General features: G+C 35.7%; 1 protein-coding gene across 1 annotated transcript in view; it reads right to left on the bottom strand.

Moving 5' to 3' along the window:
• LRRC7 (leucine rich repeat containing 7) overlaps positions 1-26,129 on the bottom strand; it is a 464,523-nt gene that overhangs the window by 10,357 nt on the left and 428,037 nt on the right. The window contains exons 25-26 of the mRNA XM_028512216.2: positions 19,477-19,569; positions 5,544-5,618 (exon numbers count right to left, since the gene is read on the bottom strand). Coding sequence (XP_028368017.2) covers positions 5,544-5,618; positions 19,477-19,569 — 168 coding nt within the window. The remainder of the gene's footprint in view (positions 1-5,543; positions 5,619-19,476; positions 19,570-26,129) is intronic.

Genomic DNA, 26,129 nt, shown 5'->3' with positions numbered 1-26,129 from the left:
TAAAGATATGCAGTGAAACTTTGGCATATAAAACCATATATATTATTTAAACTTATTTTTTGGTTGCCTTCTAATCAAATTGAATTAAAAATCCTATTCTTCAAATGTATTATGTTATTATAGGCAATAATTTACCTGAACATTAAGGTTGTGTCACATGATCATGGCATCCCCTCTTTCTGAGCCACCTTGCCACTTCCCCCCAACCTTTCTGTTAGTTTTGATTTTCAACCACCAAATAAGATCAAACACAGAAAAGTGCTAATTTATTGGGCCTGGCTGAGAATTGGGAAATTCTTTGGTGACGTTTCCAAATACCTTATGTATATTCTTTGAGTCCCATACTTCATTTTAACCATAACAAAAATTTCTCAATCTTTACTTTTTATAGCTTTGAGGGAGATAATTTTTTTTTAATTAGAAGAAATGAATGTCATTCTTGACTCATAATGGTAATTAGGAGCTACAACACTCTTTGGAATAGAGCCATGGGCCCAGTTAGTTGCTTCTGTAAGAAACATTTCCCAAAGTGTGTTTGTGGAAGCAGTTATTTGAGGTTGTTAGTAAAGAGGGTTGCATGGTTAAATATGTTGGCGAATATATGTTTGTAAGATTTCTCAGGTTCTTCATAAGTTTAGCATATTGTAAAATCCTGAAATAAGGCATAGAAACTTATTTGACTGAGGAACTATGTTTTTAAAAAGATATCTTAAGGGATGCCACTGTGAAACACTATTCTATCTGAGCGGCTCCAGTCTGCTGTACTGTTCGACTCTGGTTTTTGTCTATAATAAGAAGGTTCTCCCTCTTCCTTGGAAGTGAAGTTGTCAGCTATGATGTCTTTCTTCTGGTAATGTGCCTGAACTCAGAGGCTTTCTCCTTGGTTGTCTGGAGAACTGACTGTGAAATAAACTGAGCAAAAGGCCTGAGATTTAGTGCATGGACTTTGTGGCATTAATTATGGCTTCTCAGAAATATTTGGTTTGTTTTCTGGTTTGTGTTTTTGCTTCCTGATAGCTGAGGTGGGTGAATAAATAAGCTTTAGCTAGGTAAGATAATATAATTAGCAGGCAGCTACACCTATTGATCGTTAAAAGAGGCACCAAACTTCCCTTCTGAGAAGGAAGGTGTGATTCGTGGTTGTACACGGACACAGCACTGTGTATCTGCACACAGCAGGTCCCACCATCCACGGACATTTCATTTAGACCTCTAGGGGGTCTCCACTTACTTCTCACATTCTTAGCTTTGAAAGCTACACCTCACTATCTCCCTCCCAACCCTATCCCCAGTCCAGCCCATCTTCATATTTGAATTCTGTAATGCCATGAGAAACTTGAAAATCCCAGGGATTTCTTCCTTCATGCCTGGGATCTCCCTCCCCAGTATTCTCTCCTTTGAATTTCACACTCATCAGCTCTGGCATAAGCCTCCTACCTCTGATCCTCAAGGCTGATGCCATCTAGCCCACAGGTATTCCTCCTTCTACTCATCCTGCTTTTTTCCCCTTCGGTAAGCCTCGAGCAAATCATGCTCCATTAAGAGCGACCTCTCTGTTCTCTATTCCCACCATACTCAGAGATTGACTAATTCCCAGTATTCCTTGGCACACAGGCCTTTCTCCCTTACTCGTGCCCTAGTCACTGGAGGAGATGGCAGCAGGAGGGGGCAGCATCTTGGATTTGTGCTTATGAGTGACCCCCTCTCAATGGCATCACAAAACACACCCTCTTAGGTTAATCAGTTCATTCTCTTAACACTGCTACAACACCTGTGAGTGACATCACAGAATCAAGTACTTGACTCATTTGCTGATAGGACTGTTTGCATTAATCTTGTCTTCCTGGTGTGAGCTCCCTGAGGGCACATGACTTCCCTTTATGAGACACTGGTTAGGATGTGGAGTGGACTTGTCAGTGGTTGTGGAATGGAGTGGTAGTAACAGGCCTGGTGGCCATCAAACCCTATGATTTTGGCCTCGTTATGATGTTCTGAGCCCCACAACCTACAGAGAACTGACTGAAAACTTGGTAGACTTGTTTGTTGCAAATGGTGTCTTGAATTGTCTATATGAATTGTAGGGCCAAGGTTTTCTAGGACTAGGAAAAAAGGGAAATATCTGGTTTGTTTGAGTTATCATCTCTTAGGTTATCCTATTTTGATATTTTACAAGTATAGCAATAACCAGGCATACATTTTGGAATACAACTTTAAACCTCTTAAAAAATTATGGTAAGGTAGAAGAGACTACAAAATTTGTGTATCATATTTATATATCTTATATTTGAAAAATCTGTTTTGATGACTGGTAATATCTAGATGACATTAGTTATCTGGAAATTATTTGATTTCTCTTCTCCTGCCATAGTCAAGTCTTGTTTGGGGAAAGGGGAGCAGGTGCATGAAGAGGCTAGGGGCTGCCTACTGTGGTATAATAGAATATGATGTACTTGCAAGTAGGATTTAGGCTATAACTGTGAATTAGGTCAACTATCAAGTACAATATATTTTTTAAGTCTATTAATCTCTTCAACAGAGTAACTATAATTAATAGATTTTCTATATTTAAATCTATTTTGAATTCTAAAATGTGTAATAAATTAGACTGAACTTTTTAGCATGAGAAAGAGCATTAGAAAAAAATAAACTATGATGTTAAGCCAACATAACTGCCACTTCAAAAATGGTCAAGTATTAGCAAATTCACATGGTTCAGTCTAATAACATTTTTTTGTGATCCATGTGCTTTCACTTGTTCTGTCTGACCCATATATTGTAATTCAGCTTTGCAGAAAGTGAGGCTATGAGGAGTCAATTCTCCAAGCATGGTGCTCTTTCCTTTTACCATGCTGTCTTAAAGCAAAATGGCTTACTCAACACTGGAAGTCATTTGAATATGCTCATTAATTATAGAGTATTTATTCTGGGAAGATGAACAGTAAAATGACAGAAAAATCATGTGAATATGTTTTATTAACTCAAAATGTTTTAATCAGCATTATGCTTTAATGCACACATTTTGATGTAATTCAAATAACATGTTCATAATTCCATAGCAGTAGAAGAATAAAGTAGTGGGTAAAAAAGAGTCACAGTAAAAGAGATGACTCTTATCTAATAAATTCTGAGTTTAGGGGAGAATTGAGAAAGGTATATTTCTTTTGCTATTTATTATTTCTTTTGTTATTTGTTATTGTGTTAGATAAAACTCAGTAGATGTCATTTAGGGGGCTCATTTATTGATTTTTTTTCCTTTTACCTTGACTCTCCAAGTTGTGCATTGTCATTAAGGCTTGTAAATAAACCTGCTGCAGTGAGGACATGTTTTAGTGATCTTGTAAATAATAGATATAACTCAGTGATATAAATCCATTCTTTCCCAGCCTTCTTGAAACTAAGAACCAATAGTATTATAAATGGATAAAAATATAATTTTCCTTCTTAGCAGCTGATTTTGGCAATTATTTCATTTTAGAATTAGTCATTCTTATTTCTTCCAGAAAGTATAATTGGCCACTTGTGCTTTTTAACTAGAATGAATGAAACTGTAAATTTATCTGATCAAGGTCTATGTGCATTTTTCTTTTACTGAAAATGGACTCTGATTGTATTGCACTAGATCCAAATGAGTTCTGCAGCAAAAATAAAAATCTCCATCTTCAGTAGCTACTTGTGAAGAGACATACCCAGTGCAGTTCTTCTGCAGTGTTTCTGGCTTTTAACTGATCAGGCTTTTGATTCCTCTCCACTTCTTGTGTTAGGGCTTCATTCTTCTGAACACTTTGCAATTGCTATATCCCTCTCAGGGACTACAAACACTTAACCTCCATGTCCCCACACATAACTCTTCTAGTGGCCATAGCCAGAAAAAAGAATTCTCACCTTACAGCTGGACGCTAATTCAATTCTCATTTCCCTTACATAGGATATCTCTATCCCTGTCTCTGTCTCTATATATCTATATTTTTAGATAAATATAACATTTTTATATCCATTTGTATATATTTCTCTTCTGAATCTGGAGAGAAAATTCTTTCTTTAGCCACCTCTGTCCTGAATGAAGGCAACACCCCAAACTTGTCTCAAGCTCCTGAAAGCTACTCTATCCAGCCTGGCATTCTAATAGGTCAGAGATCTGACATTAACACACTGCCATTTTTTTTTAGCCTCTGAGATTCAAAATAATTTCTCTGAAATTCAGTAGAGAAGAAAACTATCCATCTCCTTTGCTAAAAAGCAGCATTTACCAAGTGCTATGGAGCTTTGTTGTTCACAGGTCTAGTTAGGAGATTCAAAAATAAAGAACTTTTATAATAAAGCATTAAAGAAAATTTCTAGAATATTTTATGTGTCTTTTTGGTTTTCCTGTTTTAACTCTAAAGACCAGTTGCTAGTTTGCAGGCTTTCCACCTGGTGTGACGGGCTTGGACCTGCCGGATGGCATTTCTGCAGAGAGACTGCTCCGGGATGGGGCAGCTGTGGTTCTTTTCAGGGAAGAGTCACTTCTGAAACTTGAGTTTTCATGATCTTGATAGTTAAAAATATTTCTGAGAATAAAATGTTCAGGCAAATATACACACATACATGTTGAGTTATATAGGGAGTTTCTAGGACTTTCTGAGGTCAAAGTTCAATAAATAGGAGATAGATCTCAGAGCTGAGTGAGTGGGGCTTCTGCATTTTTGTAGCCGTGTTTGCATAGCCTGTATGACTAGAAGGTTCCTTTCCCACACACCCTCCTTTACAGTGTCCCTGAGTCTTCTGTAAATTATATTGAACCATTTCTTAATTGTTCCAAACGATCAAATATCTGCAGTATCAGATAGATCCACATAGCTATATAGCAGGAAATTTCTGGGGTCATAAGTCAAAATACTGATCTTAAATAGATGATACTTAAGAGCCTTTCCTTGTGATACAGGAAATGATTAAGCACCTTATATATGGGAAGTGAATTAAAAGGGAAGAAGGGCAAAGAAAACAAAATGGATGAGGTTATGCCAAGTATTTACTTTACTGTTTACTAGATTGACCCTTTTCTGATATGCCAAGCTTGAAGTAAGCTTACTGTTGATAAATTAAATATGGACCTCCCCCCTCATCTGAAGTCACATACATAACCTATTTAGGTACTTCATTTCTCTTGCATGTACTTGATACTTGTGCATATATTTTTCTGTGTATTAATTTTTCTTTCATTACCAAATAAAATAATTCATTTAAACAAAAATGTGCAGAACAGCTACCACGTGTCAGGTACTGGGAATGTAGGATTCTAACAGACTGAACTAGCTTCTGACCTGTTTTTTAATCTCAAAACAATAGAGGCAAATAAGAAATTTAAGAAGGCAGGGATAGGTAGGGGGGTTGGTGTGGTAAAAATGGAAACAATTGTACTTGAACAACAATAAAAAAAGACATTTAAGAAGGACTTACTTAACTCAGTGACTTGAATCACTTAATTCAAGTCATTCAACTTAATAACACAGTTACATATTTGTTTCTTGTTGGCATTTTAATACGTTGCTTTTTGTCTGTCTTACCTGAAGGATCTTATCGCCGGGCTGCAGCAGGTTGGATGCTGGTCCATCAGGTTGAACCCTAGTAACAAAGATACCCTATAGGTCAGAAGTAACAGAGGTTAGGATTCTATTATCAAGAATTAGGCCTACTTACAAACTTTTCATTCATATATAGAATACAGTAAAAACAATTAAAAACAATTTATACATGTAAACTTCAATTTTATTGTAGTACCTTGAGCAAGGCCCTAACTCTCAAGTCAATTTTAAGAAAAACAACATCTTTACTTGCATAAAAAAGTGCATCTTGCTTTTAAAGTGTACTTATGGTTTATAAATTAATTTCATTGCACATTCTTAATTTCTTTCTTAAATCATTTGAAATATGGCATTAATACATATTTGTTATGGTTAATATGATATTAACCAAACTGTCAAGTTATTCTGCATTGAAAGTGTCTCCTATTTGATATATTGTAAATTCAATGTGCACTTTAAAAACTTTACTAGAATTACATATAAATACTGGTTTATTTTAATGAATGTTACTTTGTATGTTATCAAGAATTTTAATATATAATACATATGAATAAATTAAACCTAAGAAAGCTTCAACATGAACTTTAAATATAAAGTGTATGTCTACATAGTTATAAAACCCCAAATTGATTAATTTGGTTTATAAAAAGGTCAAGTTAAATTTCTTTGATCATATATGTCAAAGAAAAAGCATTTATCAAATGTCTATCACATGCTAGGCCTTGACTGATTGCTAGTGTTATAGAGATATGCAAAACATAGCTTCTGGCTTCAGTGAGCTCACAATATAGTGGACAGAAAGTCAAGAAAACCACCAATTACAAAACAGTATGATAAGTGTTATGACAGAATTATAATAGATTATCAAAAATTGCACCCAGCTTATCCTTAGTTTGATGGGGCTTCTGAAAGGAGGAGATACCTGGCAGCTGAATCATGAAGGACAAATAAAAGGCATCCACAAGGATAAAGGGAAGGGTGTTCCTGATAGCAGGGGTGGCACATACAAGAGTGGAGGTGCCTGCTACAATCAGGAACCTGCACATAGTTCTACTATGACTTGCGTGGTGGTAGAAGGAAGGGTGTCAATGCATGGAGTTGGAGCAGGGGAGAAGATCAAGCTAAAAAGCACATTGGGGCCACATTAAGATGAGCGTTTAACAGCTATGCTTATCAGTTTGGAGGAGCTACTGAAGTATTTTAAGCATGATGGTGAATTGACCTGAAGAATGAACTGATGAATGAATAAAAAAATGTGTACATCTATTCAATGGAATATTATTTGGCAGTAGAAAGAAATGACATTCTGACAATATGGATGAACCCTGGAAACATTATGCTAAGTGAAAGAAGTCATTCACAAAGACCATATATTATGTGATTCCACTTATATGAAATGTCAAGAATAGGCAAATGCACAGAAAAGGAAAGCAGATTTGTGTTTGCCAGAGGCTGGGGAGCAGGGAACTTGGGAGTGACAATGTGTACAGAACTTCACTTGAGGTAATACTGTTCTGAAACCAGAGAGTGGTAATGGTTGCAGAAGTCTGTGAAAACCACTTAATTGTACACTTTAAAAGGACAAATTTTATGGTATGTGAATTAGATCTCAATATAGCTTCTATTTATTTAATTCTTAAGAACTATTAATCAAATAGAAGAGAATATTTTAATATCCTTGACTATTATTTAGAAAATCATCTCATTTGCTGATCTGTAAACTTGCTGCCTCTCACCTAAACCCATAACATTGTGTGTGTGTGTGTGTGTGCGTACATGTGTAATGGATTAACGAAGACCCTAACTGAAATACGTCTATGTGTTTTCATTTAGCATTTCGGATCTTTACAAAATTTATTCATTTAAGGCTTTTGAATGATTTTTGTCTTTCTGATTTTAATCTCTTTTTCTTTACATTTAAAGATGAAACCACAATTGGCATAAAAATTCCTAGAAAATTGTGTAACTTTTTTTTTTAAAGATTCTATTTATTTATTTTTAGAGAGGGAAGGGAGGGAGATAGCAAGAGAGAGAGAAACATCAATGTGCAGTTGCTGGGGGTCATGGCCTGCAACCCAGGCATGTACCCTGACTGGGAATCAAACCTGCAACACTTTGGTTCGCAGCCTGCGCTCAATCCACTGAGCTATGCCAGCCAGGGCTGAAAATTGTGTAACTTTTAATCTATTAACTCAACTTCTAGAACTTAAGGAAATAACTGGACAAATATACAACATATACATTTATAATATGTTCATCAAAGTATTATTTATAGTAATAAAATTACACACCATACCTAAATGTCTAATAACAGAGGATTGGTTAAATAAATTATGATAAAACCTTGCAATAGAATCACAGGTGGTCACTAAAAATGAAGTCCTAGATAGTGGATGTAGAAGTATCCCAGTGCCCAGAGAAACGAGAAGGCTGTAAAACATTACCTGTGGTGTGATACTGCAGGGTGGGGCAAAAGTAGGCTCACAATTGTGAGTATGTGAAACATGGTGTATTATTTTATTATTTATAAGTTGTATTATTTCCATGTGAACAACTGTAAAATCTGCCTTTGCCTCACCCTGTTTTTTGCTGAAATATGTTTATGTATATTTTTGTGTGGGAAAATATCTGCAAAGATATGCTCTTAAACATAAATGGAGGTTGTAGTGGGAAGTGGGGATGGTGGGGGTGGGGGGAGCGGTAGTGGGGAAATGGAGACTACTATAGTTGAGCAACAATAAAAAATGTGGAAAAAATAAATGGTGATTATAGTTAGTGGGAGACGTATATAATAAATATATATTTCTTTTTGCTTATTTATGGTTTCTAATTTTTCTACAATGATTATGCACAACTTATACCGTTAAGAAAGTCATTATACACATATGTATTTTTTTTTTTGTCTTTAGGTTAACATGGCACTGTTAGGAGTGATGCTCAAACAGCTAGTTAGCTTTGGTCAATTATTTGTACCAAGGGTCAGTTCAGAAGGAAAAAGAAAACTGGTTGTTTGAAAAGGACAGTCAGATAAGGAGACTGATTAACCCAGCAGGCCAGGGAATGGCACTGGTTATGAAAACAGATACAGTCCCACAGTCCACTGCACCCTAGGCACGTGACTCTCATACTCCATCAGTCCAGGACACTGTATGTGCGTAGGTCCCCCCGGTAGACACTACCTTTGCTATTGGGCAGAATGACACCATTGTCGAAAATAAGCTACTACATCTTTGGGTGCTAGAGGTTAAGTTGTTTTGACTATTATTTTAGTAGCCAAATTCTGTGCTACCTAGTTAATTTGATGGCTTTTCTTCAGCTCATTTTACAGGAATACTTTTAATAATGTTTGTATGAAGCCAGAGCATGGAAGCTGAATTATGGCCATCACATCTTCCATGCTGGGAGGAACAAGCCACACTCCACAACCCGAGTGATGAAAGATCCAAGTGTGGTGTCTGTAGCTGGTTTAATTTCATCCATCACAAAGCTCTGCAGGATTCAACTGCTGTTGTGAAGACTTACTTTGAAGTTCCCTTGTATGGTGTCCTGAGTCTTCTAAAACATTTACTGCTCTTTTCTAAAGCTTTAATATTTCTTTTCAACCCATAAACTTCATGCACTAAGAAACTGCTACTGACCATTGGTATAGTTTTTTTTGGATAATGTATGAGAACTCTTTTTTTAAAGATTTTATTTATTTATTTTTAGAGAGGGAAAGGGAGGGAGAAAGAGAGAGAGAGAAACATCAATGTGTGGTTGCCTCTTACATGGCCCCCACTGGGGACGTGCCCTGCAACCCAGGCACGTGCCCTGACTGGGAATTGAACCTGTGATACTTTGGTTTGCAGCCTGCACTCAATCCACTGAGCTACGCCAGCCAGGGGTACAGTTTTTGATGTGTGTGTGTGTGTGTGTGTGTGTGTGCATGCGTGCATGTGTGTGTGTGTATTTCCTATCAGCCAGCATACTGCCATGTTAGTTGAAACAGAGAGCAATGACCGCTGTACTTGATAATAGTCTGTGACATTCATGATTAGTGTAGGTAGAATGTTTCCCAAAAGACTGCCTGCAAAGGCTAGTGCCCTGATTTTTCACTGTATTTATATATATGAACACTGTGCAATGAAAGAGACTAAAATTCTGTACCCATTTTGTGATCTGCATTATAATGAGTACTGATGAGAAATATGAAAACTTTGACACTACTTTAAAAAGGGCTCATTGTAGCAATGTGTCACCCTTTTAACAAATTCATTTTATTCTGAGTCTTCCAAGAATACTTTGCACTGATGACAGAATTTGGTGAAGAATCATCAGATTATTCATATTCTGAAAATTAGAACAGTAACTTCCTACTGTTTAGGAAAAAACCATCTCTTAACTTCCATAAAGCAGTAAGCCATATTGTATGTATCAAAGACCCAAATCACGGAACCTGATCAATCTTGTAACTATACAGACAAGAACTAAAATATGCCCAGTTTCTTGTGACATGTGGTAGAATGCTAAACGTGGGACAAACTACCATACAGTACATCCAACACTAGGGAAACAATCCACATACCTGAGATTATAGTGAAACCATATTTGAGTAACTCTCTTTATCAATGAGGTGGTGTGTATTTGTTTTTTTTTTTACTGCTGCTGTAAGTAATTACCACAAATTTAGTGACTCAAAACATCATAAATTTATTATCTAATGAGTTTTGTAGGTTAGACACCCAACACAGGTCTCGCTGGGCTAAAACAAATGTACTGGCAGGGCTACTACAATATTTTCTGGAGAAGAAACTATCTAGAGAAGAATCTGTTTCCTTGTCTTTTCCAGCTTTGAGGAAGTGTCTACATTTCATATGATTAGATTGAGGCCACCTGGATAACCATCCTCATCTCAAAATCTTTAATTATCTCTCTGCAGAGTCCCTTTTGTTATGGGATGAAACATGCTCACAGGTTGTAGGAATTTGAATTGGCTATTTTTGGGGGTGGTGCATTTTTTCTAGCACATGATATAAGAAGTAGGTAAGGGCATAACTCTGTCATTAAACTGTCTGTTTTCATCGTTTATAATCAGATGACCTTAGGCAAATGGATTCACTTTTGTGTACTGCATTTCTCCTCATCAGTAAAATCAGTAAAATAATGGTATATGTCTCACCCATTAGATTAAGTGAGTGACTATACACAAAATATTTAGAATGGATGGCACTTAAGCAGTGTCAATAAATGTTATAATTATTGGAAGTCTGGAGTTTGGCCTATAACCCACAGGCTATTTATACAGCAAAGCCGACACTGAGAGCTGGGTCTCGAACCGTACCAGACTTATTGTCAGGAAATCCTTCTTTGCTCTCAAGTTGGAGTATATTGACAGGCCAACATGTGTTATTGTTTCCTTGAATTTCCAACAGGTAAGAGGACTTGCATCTCTTGTTTAGAGAAGGGATGTGAAGAGGACTGTAAAGTCTCTCCTGTCTCATCTGTGGCTTTCTGAGTGGTGGCTCTTAGTGGCAATGACTCCAGCTACTGTTCACTCTCAGCAGTGGACATGGGTCCCAAGGAAAGGGCCTTCTGCGGGTTCCTGGTAATTTCTAGGGGCTACTTCCTTTGGTAGCTCCAAGTCAGGAGCACCAGCTCTTTATAGCTGTGGCTGCTGGAATCTAGTTAATGGTTTAAGGGCATCACTGAGTGTGTTTTTGTAATGTCTGGTACCTCAGGACCAGCTCTCAGCTTCTTTAGTGTCTTGACAGCATGTGGTTTTCGCTTAACACCACCTCTAGAGGGCGTCTCACACCAGAGCAACAAGATAAGTGCTGCGGTTCTTTCTTAGGCATGGGAGCCTTCGCTCTTAGGCTCTTAAACTCCAACATCTGGGTGTGCTGGAGACAGGCAAGACCCCACGGACTCACATATCACAGTGGGACGCCCATAGATTGGAACCAAAGTTAATCTACAGAGGGCTGGCTGAATGCTACTAATAGGCGTGACCTATTGCCATTTCATATTTCTTCCCATTTTTAAACTAGTCTTTATATAAGTCATAAATAGTTTTTCCGGAGGTACTGATAATGAAGCTTTAACGAGTTTTACTTGTCACAAGTAGTTTTGAAAAAGGGTGAGTACCGGAGGTTTCTCATGCTGTTGAGATCTGACCTTGTCTTGCTGGTTACTTAGCACATACAACTGCTGGACATAAACTTTAAAGTGCTCAGAAAGTTCATGTACAAGGCCAAGATTTAACATTCTAACTTTAGAGACGAAAGAAACTCTCTATGGCTTTTTAATGAGGAAGGTGAATGGCTGTGACAGTCTCAGCTATGGTAAATGGAGACACCAAAATAGAACTTGTCTTAAGGGGACTGCAGCTTCAATTTATGAAATCTGCTTTTCTTTAAAATTCTGAAAAATCTTGGCTTTCACTGATGTTAAGGAATTGGTTTCTAGGAAGGCCAGATCTCAAATAAAAATATCATACTATTAAATTACAATCCAAAGCACATTGGTTAAATATTAAGTATAGTATTTCATGCTTTCATACAATTATGAAAGTTCAAAGAGTATATCTGGAAGAAAAAAATGACTCACAGAAGTAACAACAGCTACAGATTCAATAGTTTCTGAAGGGAAACCCTTTTTTTTTTTTGCTGAAAATTTGGCAAATAATATTTTTTTTAATGAGTTGAGCAAGCTTAATATGAAACTGTGTTGTGGCTTATACAAGTGCTACTACACATACACAATACCCTTTTGTGTATAGGTTTTTTACTTAGTCCTTGTGACTATTAGAAGAGTTGACACATCAAGGAAAAAGGTATTATCACTAGTTTTTCTTTCTATGGATCAAAAGTATGATGCCAGAATAATTTAAGATTAATTGCTAAGTGTCTCAAATCTTAGGCTTTGAACAATTTGCCACCGTAAAAAGTGAGGAATTTATATGCAGCAAGAGAAGGGATTTGTCCCAGGGCCATTAGAAAGTAAAGGAGATGGGGAGTGAGGAAGAGAGAGGGGAGGGAAGGAAAGGGGGAGAAAGAAAAAGGGGCATTGGCAGCTGAGTATGATGCTTTGATATAAACTCCGTTAACAGTTGAACACAAAGGGGAACTACTTTAGAAGCTTACCAAATCTGAACCTCGAAAGAAAGAGATAGAAATAAAATTCTCAGGCTGACCAGAGTGCTTGGAACATTCCACAAAAATCTTATGAACAGATGTTTAAAGGAATTTCAAACTGCCACAGATTTTTAAATAAATAGCAAAATAGAAATTACTTGGTTGCATTTGTAAAATATTTATTACAATGAGAAGATTAATAAAGCCCATAAAAAGTACTGTGTGCTCACAAATATCTTAGTGACAATATAATGCAGGTAGATGATCCTAACAGCAGAAATACACGTTACTTGCTGCTTAGACTTGCATCATGCTTTTAGATCATTGTAAAGGTTTATTCAGTAGGGAAAAGGAAGCATCTTTTTAAAGATACTATTCTTCTGATTTGCTAAAAGCTTTTTAAAAACAAGCAGTTCGTTCCCTTTTATCTGAGATTCCTGTTAAAATGACAAGTTGCCCAATAGGTTATTTTTTATAGTTTGAGGCTGATCATCATGGGTTATCTTTAGGGGAATTTGAATGTAAAAGTTAAGATTTTGTTTGGCTTTGGTTATGTTATAATTCCCTTTGATTAGTAGCTCCGGTATTACAATTATGATCTAAAAATTAACCATCTCTGCTATGTCTGTCTATTGTGGGTGAAAGTAACATTGCTTCCTGTGTATTTCTTGGTGAAATTCTTGAATTTAAAAAAGGGTTTCTTTCATTTGATTTTGATATTTTCTTTTAAAAGTAAATGTAAAAGTAAATCATACTTCTCCATCTACTGTATTTCCAGATTTCTCATCTCTTTGGAAAACAAAGAAATATTCTTTAAAGCCTATATTTAATATGAGATCTCAACTGGTTGCTGAGTTTTACACAGTTTGCCGATTCTGTCAGAGCCCCTAAATAGCTTTCCTGCTCAGCTTCATGCAGCCTAAAATAGTGGAGACTATTGAAAACAGTAGTGGGTAACCGTAGGTGGTTGTGGATTCTTCTTCTTAGCTATTCTTAAAATAGTATCAGTAATCAGCTTTTTGATTATCATTCTTCAGGTTTCTTCAAAGCCCTTTCAATGGTATATTTTTTTGACATTATCTGCACCATTTTAAAATAATGAATTAAAAAATGTAGTCAAAACTTTTTTGTCACTTGTGCTAATATAAGGTTTTGACATGAAAAAAATTGTTTTGTTATAAGCTATATTTAGTCAAATTACGAATATTTTAAATTTAACATGGCTTTATTTAATGGTTAACACATTGTGTTTTATACAGTAATCCTAAACTGTTAAAATATACTGACTGCTTAATCTAACTCTGTATTTATCTTTATATATATAATCTGGTTATCTAGCCTGTATATGACTAAACATAATCCTTATCTTTATATATACATTGTGTGTGTGCTTTTTGAAAAAAAAAAAAAAAAACAATAGCTGACTCTAAATTCTGATTAACTAGGGTACCTTTCCAGCATAGTTCTAGGACCTTCAGATAAACTTGGTGTACAAGCCTTTCCTAGAAATCTATTCTCATTTGTTTGTGCCTCTTGCTTAACTTATCTAAATGGATAACAGGGAAGGTTTAAGTCTGAATTCACAGAACTTAAGAGTTCTAATGATTTCTTCACACACCCAAAAGAGAACAATGTTTCAAGATAAGTATTTTGCAGTTACTTGGGTTTCCTTTTTACTTGTCTTAAATTCTTTATACCTGTTTTACATGGCTTTTTCTTCATCTAAGGGTGTCCACACCAAACTCCCTTGCTCCTTTTGACTGATGTCTAGTTTTTTAAACCATGTTTAGCTACAAAAGAACAAGGATTTGGTTCAGTTACTGACTACTATCTCTTTGTGAGAGACTAGAACTCTGAGGACATAGCTGCCTTTTTTTAAAACAAGAAAAAGATAATCAGGAAAATTACAAGGATTTAAAAGCAGATTTAAATGGGTGTCACTGCAACCCCCCCCAAATCTGACATATTGCTTTGATTCTGCACATCTAACCCTTTTTCTCTTCTTAATGTTAAGTGTAAAAATATTTTTACTTGATGTCATATGCATCTTCACAGAGAAAAAAGTCCCATTTTTTTTCTAGGGGTGGAAGGTAGGGTATAAAGAACAGGCTTAAGTCCTTTGCAGGCCATTTTGGCATCTGGAGTCAATATTTTAGAAGTTATGTAGAAGAAAATATAGTAATTTACTGTTAAATTCCAAAAAATTTATTTAGAGTTTATTGGAGATTATATTTTATGTGTGCCGTGCCTCCAATATTCTTCCTTGGCTTGGAATTTTACCTGTACCATAGTTTGTAAGAAACTATGGAGAATAAGTGATTTTTTGATTCCAATGGCCAAGTATGTATACATCCTGCTGTCAAGTGTTTTGAGAATATCCATGATGTAGCTTTCATTGTGATCCTATGACTAGATAATCGTTCATGGGACTACTCAGTGCTATGCATTTAGAGCACATAGAGAAAGGGTCTATGAGTTTTCCTTAATAGATTCAAACTCTAGGAGCTTAGTCCTATCTGTGCAAATGAGACAAGGAGAGGTATACCAGTCCCAGAATGAAGACCTATATGAATGCATCACTAAAAATTCATTAATTTGCAGGGTCTTGGGCTGCTTTATGAAGTCACTATATTACTCATCCATTAATCCAGGTTCTTCTTTCTAACATCTAATTCACCAATACAATGTGAAAATTGTATTGGTAAATTACTGGTACTTTGTGATTATGAAATATTACTTTATGAACATTTAAATATAGACAAAGGTTATTGTGATTTGTTCCATTGGCAGAATCACCACTGTAATGATACCTTAGTTCAAAAGTTTTCTAATTGTTTAGTAATCCACTGTGTACAGTATGCCTCTAATTATCTAGGTTCAATAGAGAATACATGCTGACTTCCAAGGACTTGTTGAAGGAAATATCTAGATCAGGACTAATTAGAGGGCTCTGTAATACTTTCAATATTAGAATATCATATTTGTCTCAACTCTACAGGGTATAAATTTGTCATGTGGCTCTTCTGCTAAGTGGCATTTGCAGATAGAGGCATGTATCATAGGGCTTATTAAGAGAAAAGGATCTGGAGTCAGATCAATTTGGGTTCAAATTTTGTCTGCCACAGATCAGCTAAATGACCTTGCGCAACTTAATTAACCCCACTGAGCCTCAGAAAAATGGGGAATAATAATACTCAAGTAACACTAGTTGCTATGAGGATCAGATAACTTCATGTATATGAAGAACCTAATAAGCCATGCATTGTAGGGACTTAATAAAAGGCTATCATTTTCATTAGTTTGATTATTGTCATCATATTTGTTGGATCAAAATCTTTCACCTTTCTTTAGCACCTTGCCACTTTGACAGCACTATTTCTCTGTCGTAATAAACTCAACTGTGGCTTCCACCCACTTCAGTGAGAGGGCAGAGGCAAGCATCAGGCAGGGCCAGTTTTACCCAGTTTTCTACAGCTTTCTCTTTTCACATATGTAAAAACAGTTTTCACCTGGCGGTGAACCCAACTTAATGAACTCCATGATGAGTGAATTGGGTTGCTCAACTACTAACCATTGTTCTCGCAATGATATAAGCCACAGGAAAATTGTGCTTCATCTGTTTAACTTGAGGAGACAACAGTTGATTAGGACTACTTTGGGGCCTTCAAGAAGAGTTAAGTTTGCAAGATCAGATGCTGGTGTAAACACTCAAAGTCTGGCACCAACCTGTGCCCATATTGGCTTCTTAATCCTGAGCTCTCCCTGAAGTCTCAGTTAACTTCTGGGCTGTCCCCAAGAGTTTTCTGCAAGAGCCTTATTCATATTTCCAGAATATGAATTGGAACTTCTGTCAGACTGAACAACACAGCTTGCTTTTGCCACAGTCCTACACTCCCAGCCTTTTGAAATGAGAACTTCATCCTCTCCTTATTTGGCAGTATGTCAGGTAGTCATTTTGGATGTTATCTCATGATGATACTTGGCATTTGGCTAAAACAGTGATTCCCATCAATCTTAATGCAAAGAATGGAATAAATCTATTGGCTATGTTAGTACAGAAAGTCCTCATTGCCTCTAAGACATTCAGATATCATGGATACTTAGAATTTTGAGTAGCATTATAAAACATCCAAACATTCATGAACAGTAAGTAAAATAATATAGTGTGCTTCTGAGGATATTTCCAATCCATCACTTGTTTATTGGAAGGGAAAATGTATCATATTAAATTTAAGCTATTGCATGGCTAGGGCTTCTTACAAAGTATCCATCTCCCACTCAGTATCTGCTGAATTTAAACATCTGTTTAATTTGCCTTTCTCACCCTCAGCTGTAAATGAGCCAACTCATGAAAAAGCAGTGTTTCTCAACACTGGAAAGAGGAATTTTTAAAGCTCATTCTTCTACTGTCTGATATTTTGGGATTGATATAGGCACTGGGTTCCGCTCTAAATTTTATGCATCCATGACAAGAATGGGGCACTGGGGTTAGAGAAATGTAATTGAATTCTAAGAGATTAATCCCTTTCCTTGGAAGTGGATGAAATTCTGATGTTTGGCATGGCACCAAAAATGGTCAATAAATTAAGAGCAGTTTTGAGAGTCTTCTGTGGATTTGGAACTTTTAATTACTTCAATCAATTTTGCAATAATAGAGTTTCAGTTTTCACATTTGAAGTGTTTTAGAGAGTAATTGGCCAAAGAAAAGTGCTTTTGAGGGCAAATCTTTCAATGGGCACAATATTGTATGATTCTAGCTCTGTATCTGTTTCATTTAGCCAAAAGAGCAAATTATAAAATCATAGAAATAGTTCAGTCAAACTAGAGTCATCAAAATGTTATAAATGAGAAATTAAAGTAATAGTTATAAAGTGTTCATATTCATTATAGTGGAAGAATTACAGGCGATTATTTGAAAGCCTCACATCTACTGTCTCCTTCAGCTGGAAATAACAGTAGAAAAGCAATAGCAATATTTAGATACTTGACAATTTAGCAATTTGTTCATCCTTAATTTAAAACTTTTACCCCTTGACTTCCAACAATATAATAAAAAATGTATATGCTAGGGAGAAAGGAGAGAAAAACATGTCTTTTGGATTTCAACTATCTTAACAATGATAAGGTCACTAACTTTTCATTGAAAGGACTTACAGAGGAGATGTAAAACCAGAGACAAAGAGGGCTCAAGATGAATAAGATATAATGATTTCAGTTTTTTAAAAATATCATCATATGTTTCTAATAAATTTGAACTTTCCTACTTCTATCTTAAGATAATTACTTGTTCAAATTCAGTAAATACTTAGTCTTACCAAACATGAATATTTTAAATCTACCAAGTGGATGGTTATCCTCAACAACACTTCAGAATAAAAATGCTTGTGCACAGACTTCTCTGCCTTGCATACATTCCTTATTTATAAATAGTTGCTCCAATTGGTTGACCAAAGGGGCTTCCATCTATGGCCACTGAGGATTTCTTTTTAGTCCCTCTGCCTTAATGTGTATAGTGTGAATAATCCCTACTTTTAGTCCAACTTCTTCCTCCCTTCTTTTTTTGTTTTACATTTTTATTGTATTTTTCCCATTATCATTTAACACCCCTGTCCTCCCCTCCCCGCCACAATCACCCCATTGTTGTCGATTCCCATCAGTTCTTTTTCCTTTTTGCTCAATTCTCTCTTCCTTTTCTCCAGAAAGGAAAGGAAGAAGGGCATGGAACAGGAACTGTAGGAAACAAAATTGGGAAGAGGTGGAGGAAAATATGGGATAAAGTATCTGTTCCAGGTTATAGAAACGTCCAGAGTAGGGGCACTAAAGTTTTTCTAGGAGCAGGTCTTAAGATCAGAAGTTGGTGTGTGGGTTATTGTTTTAACGGTGAGTAGGAAGCATATGTACCAGGTTGTGATGTATAAGGAGATAGAGAGCCTGTGGAGGTTGTTTTCATATCTAATGTCTGTCTTTCTTCATCATCCTAAAGTTTCTGATGTCACTTAATGCAATTACATTTGATTAGGTCCAAAGCAGATAGTTTCAATTATTATCAAATTGTAATTACTAATTGGTTCAAAACCAAGCATATTAAACAGTGATGGTAGCAGGGAAGGTTATGTGGCTCAGGGTAAATTAAAAAAAAAAAAAGTCAGATGGTCCGCAATAGGACCAGGCAGTCCAGATGTGAGCACAGGCAGCATGTCGAATGTTCAGGCTGAGGTTGAGGTCAGAGTTGGATGTGGTGGCAAAACTTCACCCACGGTTTGACAGATGGGAATGCATGAGGGAAGGACCTGATTCCTCTGCCACGGCTAACTCTGATTTTCTCATGCAATATTTATTTTCTGTGGCTTACAGTTCTACAATTCTATTGATGAAATACTTTACAAACATGATGAATTGAAGTGATGTCAGTCAGCAGGCCCTGACATTGAATCATAATTGAATCATCCTATTCCTGAGAGGAAATATTTTCCCCCAAAAGTGGTCTACAAGTAAAGGTTTGAAAACAGCTTATCAGAAATTACATGAATAGCTTTACAAATGCATATGATTGTGAACAAAACAAAAGGTCAAAAACAATTGTCTTTTCAAAGAGAATGCTTAAATTTATTTTTATATTCTTAGGATTTGTTAAGCATTTCAGTGAATTCTTTTTCCCAGTGCTGAGAAAGTTTCTAATTGGCTTCACAGACAGGTGGCTTATTAAAGCACAGTAAAAGCACTTAAAATTTTTTCAACACTTTTTTCTGCAGTAAAAGACTGTTTTTCTAATTAAAATGGTCAATAAGATATTCACTTCTTACCTTGTCAGAAGGTTTAAATGGGTTTCCTTGTCCACTAATTCCACCACTGATACTAAATCCAAGGCCAGGATTTTTTTCTATTCTCACACAAAACTATGTAAAAAAGACATAAAAAGGTAATCAAATACACATCAAAACTAAACATCTTCAAATACTGCATCCCAGAAAGCAATGAACATTTTACTTAATTCTCGGGGTTAGTCTATGCTGACTTGGTACACAAAACACAGTATAAACTCTGACAAAATATTAAGTGTTTCTTTTGGCATTAGTTATGATTGAATCTAGCTTGAAATTACCTGGTGAGCAGATATTAGTATTTATTCATTATTGTGTGCAGAACTAAATTTTGATAAGCAGTTTTTAAAAGTTAAAAACCTTATATTAAAAAGATTGTGAATTATTTGAATTCTCTACTTTAAATGTACATATATTCTGACTAATTTGAAAGAACTGTATAAATAAGTAAAAGAAAATTTGAAAATGTAGAGTGAGGAAAAATATGGCTATTTAAGTAAGTTGCTACTGCATTTTAGGTGAGTAGTATAATTCATCTCCTTGGTAGATAATTCTATTGTTTAGATATAGTGGGGTTTCAGTTTGAGAAAGGGGAGAACTTTTGGCCATAAGTTGAGTGAGGGTGAAACAAAGGACAAATGAAATACTCAGTAAAAGTGTTTTGGATTTAGCACCAGCTTCTGGAGAGGTGGTTAGAGGTCTTGGAAGAAAGAGAACACTGAAAAAGAAAGAGATCAAGAGTATGGACAAATTATTTGTAACAGGGAATAGTCAAAAATTATTTAGGACTGGAGGGCTAATAGTCTAATATTGTGTGCTATATTACCTCTCCAAGCCCAAATCAACAATGAAAGTCTGGTAAACACAGGGTCCTTGCGCTTTGTAATGTGGGAAAGTGATGGCCTTGGGAGTGCACCCACCTTGAGGTAAGGCCATAGTAAAGATGACTCTACTATGATAGACAAGAGTGGACACAAAAAATGTAGGTCAAGAATTTCATGGGAGGGAAATCAGTGTCAGGAATGACCTAGGGAAACTATAACAAACTTAGGAATTCTTGATGATCATGTGTGTGGTGAAAATGCCAGCTTTCTATGTATAATGAGATGGGGGTGACCCCAGATGACTGAAGGACTTAAAACACAGAGGTAGTATACCCTTTGGTTATGTGAATAAAGAAAACACTTTTATAACTTTTAAGTATGGAGCAAGTACTGAGACTTGGTGAACCAAGTGTAACTAGAGATTAGCAGGAAAAAGACTAATATAGACTTAAGAAAAAATATCTAAAGAAATATATTAGCATAAATTTGTGTTCATATAAATATATACTGAAAAAGATCATAAAGATGATTGGAAATATTTGCTTTTTTAAGTAGCTTAATGTTTTCCCCAGCAATCTTGCTTAGCCTATTAATTTGCTTATCGGCAAATGCATGTGTCCAAAATGCTCTCTATGTTTTTATTTTCATGATCATAGTATCTCTCCTGACAGGTAAGTATCTATATTTTTATTTTCAAGGTACCTTTACTCCCTACTTCGTAGATAATTCAGGGCAAATTTGAGTTCCATCCCTGATTTAATCAGCATCAATTGTGAGTCTTTGGGCACTGGGTAAATTAGGTTTGGCCATTTAATGGAACTATTCTTAATTCACTGTCATATTTCATAATAGTGAACAGAATATTTAAATATTTCACAGTTCACTTATAACACAAAGGCAAAAACTATCCACTAATGTAATTTTTATGATAGAGTCAGTAATGAATAGTTCTAAATTATGGGAAACTACAGTTGCCATAAGTACTCTCCCATACTTTTATTGAAAAGATATGTTTAATTACAAGTTTTCCTTTAATTAAGTTAGATTTGTTAAAGCTGGTTATCACAGGGTAATAGAAAGTACAGCTTATAATAGTTTTGTATTTATAAAGTTCACAATCTGTGGATATGAATGTATAATAACTTGATGTAGCTCCAAGGAATATTTTAGCTTTATTCAATACACCAGTTTATTTTGTAGTCCTTTTTATGTTTTTGTTTTTACTGGTTAATTGGAAAATGGGAAGAAAAACTTACATGACTTAAACATTTTACCTTTGTGTTTCCCCATATATCTGTGCATTTCTAATTAAATACTTAAGACATAGGTTATTTCTTTCTAATGTAAAATTTTATATTGCATAATATAATATATAGAAGGTATATGTGCTCTGGCTTTTCCCAGGCCACTATAAAACCTGAAAGATAACACATGCAACAGATTTTATTTACAAAGTAAATTGTTGAGGATACTTTCTAGTCCTCTTGCAAGGTACTGACTATGTCTATTTTATATTATTGTCAATCTGGAAGGCACTACAAATCTAAGGAAATAAATTTCATATGTGCCAAGTACATTAAGAACTGCCTCTGCCCCTCTTCCCCCATATATACACACACAAATGTATATACATACATATATATACACATATTTAATCAGTTACTAAATTATGTGATTAAACATAATGCCTAAATCTTCATAAAGATCTATCAGATTACTAAAGATTATAGGAGAGGAATTCTATAATTTCTTTTAATAAAAGAGTATCTAAATGCTAGCTAAGTTTATCTGATATTATCCCCTTCTCAAGTTCATTCTGGAACTTCAAGTACCTCCTTCTTCCTGTTACTTTCAGAGTGCCTGAAAAGGGGGTAGACTGGGGATATATGTGATAAAAAGAAAGATTTGCTATATAGTTATATGTAGTTAGTATAATTAATTTCTTCATGATTAATGTATTTTCACATATTTATTCCTTAAAAGACAATAAATCCATTAAGCCATGAGTATTCATCACTAGAGTCATATTCACAAGAGTTTCAAATATGTCTTTGAGCAGCGAGCTTTTAAACCATCAGGTGATTATTTGTTCATCTCTACAAATATGTGCCTGCTACAGGTACAAGAAGCACTGGTCTAAAGTCTGGTCTGAGACATTCAGCAACTGGAGAAGGGTAAATGAACACTAGTTAACAACTAGACTCAGGAATAGCAACTGTGGTCCCAGTTCCTCCCTCACATATAAAGCCAACTTCTTTCAGCTGTAAGTGTCTTGGCAAAAGTGTTGTCGCTGCCAAAAGTTTCCAGGAGATCCTCTGAGGTTATATGTTGAGAATCCAGAAACTGCTATCATCATATCTTCTCCACTTAAAAAGAATTTTAATAATAAAAAAAGAAGAAGACTGCTGATTTCTCTAGGGGTTGCAAATAATGTCAACTTTCTTGTCAAACTCCTCACGACTATTTTCTTTTCTTTATTTATTGTTGTTCAAGTACAGTTGCTCCATTTTCACCCAACCACAACCCTGCCCCTCATCCTTGAGCCTACACCCTTTGGCTTTGTCCATGGGTCCTTTATACATGTTCCTTGATGGCTCTTCCCCTATTATCCCTCACCTTCCTCTTCTCTGGTTACTGTCAGTTTGTTCTTTATTTCAATGTCTCTGGTTATATTTTGTTTTCCTGTTTGTTTTGTTGATTAGGTTTTACTTATAGGTGAGATCATATGGAATTTCTCTTTCACCACCTGATTTATTTCACTTAGCATACTGTTTTCCAGTCCCATTTATGTTGTTGTGAAGGGTTGAAGTTCCTTCTTTCTTTCTGCTGCATGGTATTCCATTGTGTAAATGTATCACAGTGTTTTGATCCACTCATTTACTGATAGGCACTTAGGTTGCTTACTCTCACTATTATCTCACCATTTAACCTCGCACAAGTGCTCTGTGTTCTGGATTCAGCTCACACTCCTTCTCCCCTCTAATAAGAGTTTCACCACTATTTTCAATGCAAAGCAAATAGATTTCTTATATGTCCTTAGTGCCCTCTGCTAGAGGTTAACTGAATTTTAAATCTATGTTTGGTACTTAAAATTTTTTTATTGATTAATTTGAGAAAGAGAGAGAGAGAGTAATGGAGGAGAGAGAGAAGAAGAGGGGGGAGAGAGAGGGAGAGAAGAATTTGTTGATCCACTTATTTATGCATTCATGGATTGATCTTTCCATGTGCCCTGACAGGGGATGGAACACACAACCTGGCATATGGAGATGATACTCTAACCAACTGAGCTACCTGGCCAAGTACTATTCGTGGAGCACACTCAATAATATATTTAACATACTACATGTAGTTATCACTGCAAAGTACAAAAAAAGGTCCTGGTAGCAATGTGTCACTGTCAAAGCCAATATTGAATCACCTAGTTTCAGAGAACTAGGTGAACTAACCTATGTTTTCTTCTCCTTCCTTATTTTCTGTTATAAGAGTTCTTGTCATGTTAAGCTTCTTCATTGTATGTCATTTATATATTAGCAATGTTTTATTGTTACTTTCTCCATCCACTTGTTCAACTTTTTCTTCAACTATAACACTGGTCCCAGGAGTGTCTCCCGACTCTCCAGAAAAGGCATAGCTCTCCACTTGCAGAATGGACCTCAGAGTCCATTCCCAAAATTTTGCATTTATTTTCACATTTTAAGGAAAAGCCTAAACTGACAATTCCACCAGAACCGAATGCTCTGCCAGTCTTCCCCAGCACAGGCTTCCTCCTGTAGCACTCCATGCCTCCTCTGCCTTCTCTTCCCCAACTCGGCTCTTTGGCTGCCTCCGTGATCCATCTCCTTCTTGTGGCCTCTCAGTATATGTTTCAATATTAGAAATAATAAATATGACACTGTGGTTTTATAAATGTGACAACCATAAATTCTTATCTGAAGCTATGGTATACTACAGCATGGCTGATAAGTTGTGTTGTGACTGTTGTGTACCATAAAACATGTCGGAGAAAGTATTCATCTCACACATAAGGAGTTCCACTTGCCTGGTAAGGCCCAAAGGGGCCATGAAATATAAGAGGAGAGAATACCTCACGGTCAAGAAACAGTCTGTAATAAGAGGAGCAGTGTCCTAGCAAAAGGTTATATCTAGAAAGCTAATAGCTTATTTAATGAGAATCAGTATTTCAATTTGCTATTAAGATATTGAAAACAATTTTCAAAATATCTGGCTGAAGATATAAGTGACATCCTGGCAGTCAGTGGTGAATTTGCATCTTTCGGAGTCTACTGTCATCATTTGACTTCACTTAATAACTGGTCTGTGCTAATTTTGCTCTAACAAAATACTGGGTTTATCTTAGACAAGTCCATGACAAAATGGGTTGTTATGTAGCAGTAAGGCCCTGTGAGATAATCATCTATAATTTCTTTGGCAGGTAGTGATCTAACTGGGTCTTGCTCTGCTCTAAAACCCAGGAGCAAGAACAAAGGAAACAGCAGCACTCCATGTATGTGTGTGCATATAAGCCCTGTGTGAGCATGCATGTGCATGTGTTGGGAGGTGTAATTCACCTGCGCATTGCATAGCCACACAAAATCCATATCAAAATTCTCTGCATTCCCAAAATTTCTAATGAGCTTGTATTAGGCTCAAAAATGTAATAATTATAAAACATATAAATGTTAATAATCAAGAATAATATTTTGAACCTTCTGTTTTCTTAACTTTTTCTGTTGTGAATTAAAGATTCAAGTCCTACTCAAAATCCTAATTAAATCTTCTGAAAAGACATACTAATATAAAATTGATAAATAAAATTATCTGATGTAACATTTTCTAGATTTTTCAGAAAAATTAGCCAACTCTGTATGTATCTAGGAAATAAGAACTCAAATGCTTTTTTAGTCTGTAAATAAATTCTAAAGATTATTCACTTCATTTCCTGTTTTTTTACACTTCAGGAAACAACAAGAGCATATACATATTTAGTGGGTGGAATCCTGAAAGAGGCCTTCTGATTCCAACTGCAGTGTTACAAAAATCAACTGCACAGAATTATAAAGTCAATTTGTATAATTTGTGGTATTGAATTACACATTATTTGTGTCAAACTATGAATTATAATTTCAGAGTTGCATTATTATTTTGGTGACTGAGCAATACAATTTTATGGGGAAATATTTATAAATAGCAATACTTTACATGGAGCAGGATAAGGTATGGGTTGTTCCTAAAATCAGTGAGTAAATAACATATATTAAAGTCATTTCAATATTCATCTTCTAATCATCTTTATTAAATTATTGCCTGTTAGTTAAAAAAATCACAATTTAAATAAAACAAATCTTTTAAAGTTTTCATACATCAAACACTCAGAATAATGTAGTTTTCTTCACTTGGCCCCAGTAGATGAAAGCCTTACCTGGAGCCCTTGTGAACCCTTCAGGCAGCTGACCAGAGCATCTGATCTAAAGACATGTCTGAAATTATGTCTCTTAGTCAACTGCTGCATCTACTTCACATATTTTCATTTCTTTACATTTTTTAACTTAACTTATTGGGGTGACATTGGTTAATAAAATTATATAAGTTTCAGGTGTATACTTCTATAATACATCATCTGTATATTGTATTGTGCATTTACCACCAAAAGTCAAGTCTCCTTCCATCACCATTTATCCTTCCTTTACCTCTTATACCTCTTCCTGGCCCCCTCTCTCTCACATTGTTAAGTATTAAAGTTATTTCTCCTGGAGTAGACTAAAGCATTCCCTTCCAGGAAAGTTTTGGAGCTTTTTTTCCCCCCCCCCCCCT

This window comes from Phyllostomus discolor, chromosome 5 (assembly GCF_004126475.2).
Source record: "Phyllostomus discolor isolate MPI-MPIP mPhyDis1 chromosome 5, mPhyDis1.pri.v3, whole genome shotgun sequence".
Lineage (NCBI taxonomy): Eukaryota > Metazoa > Chordata > Mammalia > Chiroptera > Phyllostomidae > Phyllostomus > Phyllostomus discolor.
This window is presented reverse-complemented; position numbering and strand designations above follow the sequence as displayed.